At 34.8% G+C, this 7,187-nt stretch overlaps 1 protein-coding gene across 1 annotated transcript; it reads right to left on the reverse strand.

Moving 5' to 3' along the window:
* Nucleotides 1-1,019: 1,019 nt before the first annotated feature.
* Nucleotides 1,020-7,043, reverse strand: LOC135071806 (sorting nexin-29). Its single transcript, XM_063965635.1, has 11 exons — nt 6,882-7,043; nt 6,373-6,539; nt 6,157-6,284; nt 5,623-5,764; nt 5,265-5,371; nt 4,447-5,182; nt 4,193-4,316; nt 3,718-3,891; nt 3,456-3,596; nt 2,545-2,672; nt 1,020-2,036 (listed from the first exon to the last, which is right to left on the reverse strand). The coding sequence occupies exons 1-11, from the start codon at nt 6,882-6,884 to the stop codon at nt 1,946-1,948; spliced, it is 1,941 nt and encodes a 646-aa protein (XP_063821705.1). The 5' UTR covers nt 6,885-7,043; the 3' UTR covers nt 1,020-1,945.
* Nucleotides 7,044-7,187: the final 144 nt, after the last annotated feature.

The following is a 7,187-nucleotide window of genomic DNA, read 5'->3' on the forward strand; positions in this document are numbered from 1 at the left end:
TGATGTCTGGATGTTACTCTTTCACGCAAAATCTACTGAACGGATTTTGATGAAACTTTACAGTATTATTGTTTATAACCCAGATTAACATATAGGCTATAATTTATGACGATCTGTGACAAACTAAATTTCACGCGGGTGAAGCCGCGGGCAAAAGCTAGTATTTCATAAATAGACGTCAAAAAAACATACGGGTCGAATTGAGAACCTCCTCCTTTTTTGAAGTCGGTTGAAAATGTTAATAGTGTCCATACATGCGATAACTGAGTGTAGGTAGGGTTCCTGTCCTGTGGGAGCAATGCGGAAGGGGTGACACGTAAAGCTTCAGCCCCAAATCAACGCGCAGTAATCGCCATCGCCGACGCGATCTGCACACGTTGGTTTGGCTGAAGCTTAAACGTCGTAACACCGTGACAGCTCTAGACTTTCACGGTGTTTGACACAAAAAAAACTGGGCTAAACGCTATGCCTGTATGTGCTTCGTTCATCCAGTGTAAATCCAATGATTAGAATTTTCTAACTCTATTTTTACCAAACATTGATGTTGGTGCCACCCACCAGCCAGGTTGTGATCGCCGAAGAAGCATAACGCTTAGAAATAGTTTATCAAAATTTAACGCACCAGAGAAAGAGTTACCCCAGCCTTCTTTGGGAATAAATCAGCGTATAGATAGATAGTGCCATCCATGAAGACTCGCCCCACCACTCCCGAGCAAAAGTATGGAATCACCCTAGATGCATAGAAAATCCGAGTTCTTCAGATAGCTGGGAACAAAACACAAGAAGGTAATTCCATACTTTTGCTCGTAAGTATAGTTTATTCATCATGAGTGCACACGCACACTCAATAATTTCGCGACTGACCCTCGATCGGATCAAAAACTCCCCGTACCCCGCGCTTCCCTCGACCTCCTTGGTGGAGCGCTTCGTGGATGGGATGACACTACCTGCTGTTGGTGATGTTGTCTTCATCTAGAAGTTTTCCAAGGCAATGTTAAGCATTGAAATGAAATAACCAGTTAAATTTAAAATTATATTTATTTACCTACTGATGTTCGTACATTTATTAGTGTAGGTAAATAATATTCATAAATTGTTATTTTTGGTATGTATCTAAATAAAATATATTCACTCTTAATACGTTTTTAAAACTAGTTCATTGTACAGTTTTATAATTACGTAGTATGTACTGTATTATTATTTGTATGAATTTTAAAGGCTACAATGTGATATGACGTTGTGAAGATGTTTGATACATTAAAAAATACGTTTTATAAAACCTTACACCAAAGCCAATAACATATTAATACATCGTGTCATTTGTATCTTGAACATTGTTATACAGGGTGTTAGGTAAATGGGTATATGAGCCGACACTAACCCATGTTAACATGGTCATATAAATGGTATGGTGAAGTCAGAAAATTGATATCTTCATTTTAATTATTTTAATTTTCATACAAGTCGGAATTTATAAAATTTATTTTGTATGAAAATTTAATAAATTAAAATGATGATATCAAATTTCTGACTTCACCATACCATTTATATGGCCATGTTAACATGGGCTAGTGTCGGCTCATATACCCATTTACCTAACACCCTGTATATGGAAGTATTTGTTTTAAACAATAAAGCTAGCTTGTAATATCACAGACTAATAAATAAAATGATGAGGCAATACATTTCTCTGGTATTTAAATAATATTAATAATACAAATAAGATTCAAACTTTCCTAGATTCTAATTAATATTATTACTATTCTATACTTTGATAACAAAATTATAAAATTCTCATCTTTATTTTTTACATATTACTACATCGCAGAATTTCTGAATTCTATTTTATTGCCGACCGTTTCATTGTATGTAGAATAATTGTAGTTCCTTTACTTCGTACTGGTTGCAAATACTATCAGTATAAATAGTTTTTAGAAAAGTATAATCATAGTGCATCGTAAGTTGAAACAGAATCAATAGACTGCTGCCGGCTTATAGACTGACTAAATCCATTTTCTCTCGTTGTCGATGAGGTTCTGCAAAGTAAATGAAAAAATACATTTTTTACTAAAATTAATTATAATTATCGTGCATCACAGCAAATAATATTTTATTAAATGTATGATATGATCCATTCTTAAATGCCCGTAATAATTTTATTGTAGCTACATATTTTCTGGCTGTGAGGTTACCGTTATACTGGAAAGATAAATCGGTATTTTAAAAAGTTAAACAGATCCCATCCTACAGATATAATTATACAAAGAGGAACTATAAAATTGTGGTCATGTTCAAAATCAAAAATAAAGACGAGCCTTAAAACATTCTAATAGTGTCAGGTCAGTAAAAAATATCAAGCAGTACATAAAAAATCGTAAAATACCAGTGTAAATGAATCATCATTATCATCATTTCAGCTACAGGCCTCCCCCAATGACATCCAGTTTGACCGGTTGGTAGCGGCCTGCATCCAGCGTCTTCTGGCTACCTTTGACATCCTACGCTGCAGTTTCCGACAAGTGTAAATAAATGTTGGGTACAAACCCGAAGAAAGGCAGGAGCGTGATGAGCTGCGCTCTGCTGGTGCACTCGCGAAGCTCTGGTAGGACCAGCAGGACGTGCCGCAGGTACGCTTGCAGTGCGATGCGGCGCTGCTCCACTACCCCTGCATCCTAATATAACATATTCACTCAATTTTATCATCATCATCATTTCAGCCACAGAACGTCCACTGCTAACATAGGTCTCCCTCAATGACTTCCACATCGTACAATATTATGACTGAAACTAAAATTCAAAATCAGATAAACTACGCCGTGATAACTTTTATCGACGTCAAAATCGATAAAATGGCGTGATAACCGCTTATCGCGGCGCGCATCTTAAGCCTACTGGTCGAGTTAACTGCGCATCTGGCGGCCGTGACGTCACATCGACGCGGGTAAGTGCGAGAGAGAGTCGCATTCTAGCGAGGTGCGCAGTTAACTTGTTCGGGTTGTAGGAACTTTTTCGAGTTAAGAATTTGGGTTCGATTTACAGGCGCAATGACGAAGATCTATTTTGAAGTGGAGAAAGTACAACAAGTCATTTCCTAAAAGTTCATCAAACTACATCTATAACGCACAACTGAGTCGGTTCCTGTGGCGTGGAGCGTTCTACAATCGCTAGTACCGACGCAGATTATGCGCTATAGGTGTAACCTATACCTATCGATACAATTCAAAATGAGAATTTTATTAGGGTCAGACCATTTTCTTCATTATTATTATATTATTTGACTCTTTTACAGGTGTAGAAAAGTGAAAAAGATATAAAAATCTAGAAAAAGACACAAAAACGAATCGCCTCCAGTCAAAATGTAGGTCTTAATAATATCGGACGACTTTGTAAGGCTCAAGCATCGATAACGTCTAAACAATTGGAAAATCAACATGTATAAAATTAAGATAGCTTACTCGTTTTCTCAAGGTCTTCTTTGGTGGGAATTTATATGTTGCTATATCCGGATGACATTTCTTCAGCTGAGTGTGAAGCTCGTGAAACTTCGCGTATCTGTGGTATACATTCCACTCTTCTTGACCCACTTTGAGAAATATCTAAAAATAATACCAACCATTTACTTTCAACATTATAAATGAATTATATTTAGGAATTGTTTTTATAATGAAGGTACAAGAAACTGCTATCAAGCGATACTATCGATGCTGTTGAATGTACCTGGTAAACATGATAGGAATGTGTTTTCTTGCCAACTAAAAATGCAGTAGGAATGTGAGCTTTAACGTTCGACTCGGGGTAGTCCAGTACTTCCATAGCGGTGCTCTCCAGCTCTTGCAATCGACGCTGCAAGTGCTGATTGAATTCCATGAGTTCAGCGTGCATTTCTGCCACCTGGGAGAATCGTTATAATAATTTTATCGAGAAACACAAAATACTTAAAATAGTCATTGAGGTTTGTTTATTTAAATCTTCATTGCATAGAGACAACATTACGAAATTAGCGCCACGAAGCATTTATATACCAGTCTTTATTTAGACCCAACAGAAATAAGACTTAACATACTATTTTAGAAAAATATAGCATGTAACTTGAACTAACAAGCAACTACTATGCTGAATTTATATTTTGGTTTAAGGCATCTGTGTAGGTAAACCACTGTATTTTACTAAAATAATTTTAATCTAGACATACCTGAACAAGTTTTCTCTCATACAGACTCACTTCTTCACTGTCGCCACTCCCACTTTTTAAAGCTTTTCCCATTTCTACAGCTGACATGTAATTCCTTAACTGATCTTTTAATCGATCATTTTCCCTGTAAAAATAAGAAAAAAAAATTGGGGTTTCTACAGTATTATACAAACAGTGTTTAATATACTTAGATATTAATCATATATTATTGCTAATAAATATAGTATATTCTTATTCATTTCATACTGACTCACTTGCTCAAATCTAAAACTACTTTCTCCAACTTTTGTATTTTTTCCCTACTTGCTACCTCTAATTGACTGCACTTTATTTGTAAATTGAGACATTCCTTTTCCTTATATTCTAGAACTGAACTCAAAGTTTTATCCTCAGGTACACTCTCATCTTCAGTGAAGCATAGCTCCAAGCATGAAGTGCTGCCATCTATGCTACCAGCAACTTCTTCACTGTCACTTTCTGATATTTTCAAATTGTTTATGCTTAGTTCTGATAGGTCGTCTTTCATAGCGTTATTAGTTTCAATACTGTTTGAAGAGGTAAAAATCTCTTTAGCACATTCTGATAGCTTAGAGAGGATTTGTGAGGGGCTATCTATGCCTTTAACACTATCAGGGAAGAAATGTCTAATACCAGTTTTACATTCGGAACTCGTTGGATCACTGTTACAAGTAATTTGGGTATTTTCTTTAGGATCAGGTGAATTTAGACAGGTTGCTGGAGCACTCTTCCAAGTATCAGAGGCTTGGTCAATGGGGCCCAAGGACTTTCTTTTTTCTTTGAGATTGCTCTTTTGTTGTTCAGCTTTATCGAAAGATATTACTTGGCGTAAGGGTCTCCGTTTCATATTACTAGACTTCACTGGTGTCGGCAATGGAATGACATGTTCCGCTCTGCTAATCTGGTTTGTTTGCTGTGATTCATTCAATTCAGGTCTGTCAATTGATAACGCGAATAAAATGGAAGATAAGCCTGTAACAATGTAAATATTATTTTAATGTTTAATACTTTACTACAGTAAACAACAGTAGAGAAGTGTTTGTAAGTCATTTACCTGAAGCCATATTAGGAAGCAGATTGGATGCCTCCGTGTCGCGAACTAGGGCGCCATCTTCATAGTATTCCATTAAAAGGCCATGCGACATCCAGCTTTGAAGATATCTATCAGTAAATAAAATTAAAATTTGTACTTATTGTGATATTTTTTTAAATTATCATTTGTTGACTGTTATGAACCCTGTTAAATCTGATAAGCACATATTATACTCTATTTACATAATATAAATACATATTTAGAAATCACTGGGTTAGCAGTTGAGTCATGATCTGCAGCTTTGCTCTCTTTTCAGGTTTGATTAGTTGTACAAATTAGAAAATCTCACTTTAAAAACTGAAAAAATCACATATTTCACCTTTCCAAAGATCTCTCATTTAAAGATGCACGAAGGAATGCTCTAAAATATCCAAGAGGAGTGTTGATATTTGCTAATATTTTGAACCTTTCTTTTTCATGCTTAGTAACATGCAAGCATGTGTAGCTCCAGAGTGAATTCCCTGCAATTAAAAGGTTTAAGTTAAGATCTTGATTTATTCCTCCACAATAAAACAACAAAAATATTTCCAGTAAGTTCATAGAGAGTAAGAGTAAGAGCATCAGAACAGATGTGGGTAGAAGTTAAATGTAACAATTGTTTCACACACACACAAATAAATTGGCTCAGTAAAAGAGCATCCTATGCAACAAGGCCTGTTTGCAATGTTGAATTTAATTTATTTCATTTTAGCTGTACTTCCAAATCATCCAATCAATCAAATGCTGTTGTACCCTCTTATAAAACTATCAGGTTTACATAAAACACACCACATTCTAATTATGTTCACAATTCTTTGTATCATTTACTTGCATAGATGTTGATTGATGTAAATGAATTAAATTATTGACTTACCAACATTGACTATATTGAAAGTAAAGTTTAAGCCAGCTGACACTAAGTTATGTATTGCTGAATTAGATAAATTCGTCCTAATGCCATGGCTTAGCACTCTTTCCCATTTTTCACATAATTGAGCTATTCTGTAATAAAAAAAATATATTAATTAATTTGATTGATATTGTATAGAAAAACTAAAGACTAAGATTGATAATAAATCTAAGCACTTACCGAATGTCGTCTTCAGTAGCCAACTCTGACTTTCCACCAAATCTATTTTGGCAATTTTGAATGCATGTAAGTAACTCCTGCAGTACTAATTTACCATTTTCAATTCGTTTCTTAACTTCTTCTTTACTGTCAATGGCATTGGCGATTGTGTTTAATATCTTACTATTCTAAAACATGAATATTTTAGGGTTACAATTTTAAAAATACTCTTTTATAGTTAGGGCTAGGTATGAATTGCGTAAGTATAGGCTTACATAAATGTATTTTAAATTAATTATACATAGATAATTTTTTGTGCCTTGATAAAGTAACACGAAGGCTAATATTCTTTTTCAAGGTCTACAAAATACCATACTTTATAATTATGCTATCTAATTGAAATTACTTTTTAGCACTATTGAATTTTAATAAATGTAGATTTCGTCACTGCAACATTGCTGTTACTACAATTTTATTACTAAATGAACAGACATGAAAAAATAATCTATAATAATTAAATATTTAATTACCATTATGAATAACACATCGACCCAAATGTTTGAATCAGCAATTTAGAAACATTCTCGATCAATAATACTATTCTGGAAGACGGCTATTATTTTTTAATTAGAATATTTTAAATTTTATAAATAAATACAATACAAAGCACAAATTGCAGAAATCTAAACAGCTGTCACTACTGTCAGTGCAGTGACAGCTGACAGCTACTCTGTTTAGTCTGTGGTTTAGTGCCTCCGCTACCGGCGCCGGCAGCTGATTCGGCATACTCTCTAATCGTGGATTCGGCTCTATGCCCGCTACTGCGAGGCGAGAAA

The sequence above is a fragment of the Ostrinia nubilalis genome, chromosome 5 (genome assembly GCF_963855985.1).
Source record: "Ostrinia nubilalis chromosome 5, ilOstNubi1.1, whole genome shotgun sequence".
Classification (NCBI taxonomy): domain Eukaryota; kingdom Metazoa; phylum Arthropoda; class Insecta; order Lepidoptera; family Crambidae; genus Ostrinia; species Ostrinia nubilalis.

Excerpts from the sequence above, each read along its gene's own strand:
- LOC135071806 (XM_063965635.1), bottom strand. Across the intron at positions 5,765-6,156 it reads TTTCAATATAGTCAATGTTG|GGAATTCACTCTGGAGCTAC; the intron begins GTAAGTCAATAA and ends TTTTAATTGCAG. Across the intron at positions 4,317-4,446 it reads GTAGTTTTAGATTTGAGCAA|GGAAAATGATCGATTAAAAG; the intron begins GTGAGTCAGTAT and ends TTATTTTTACAG.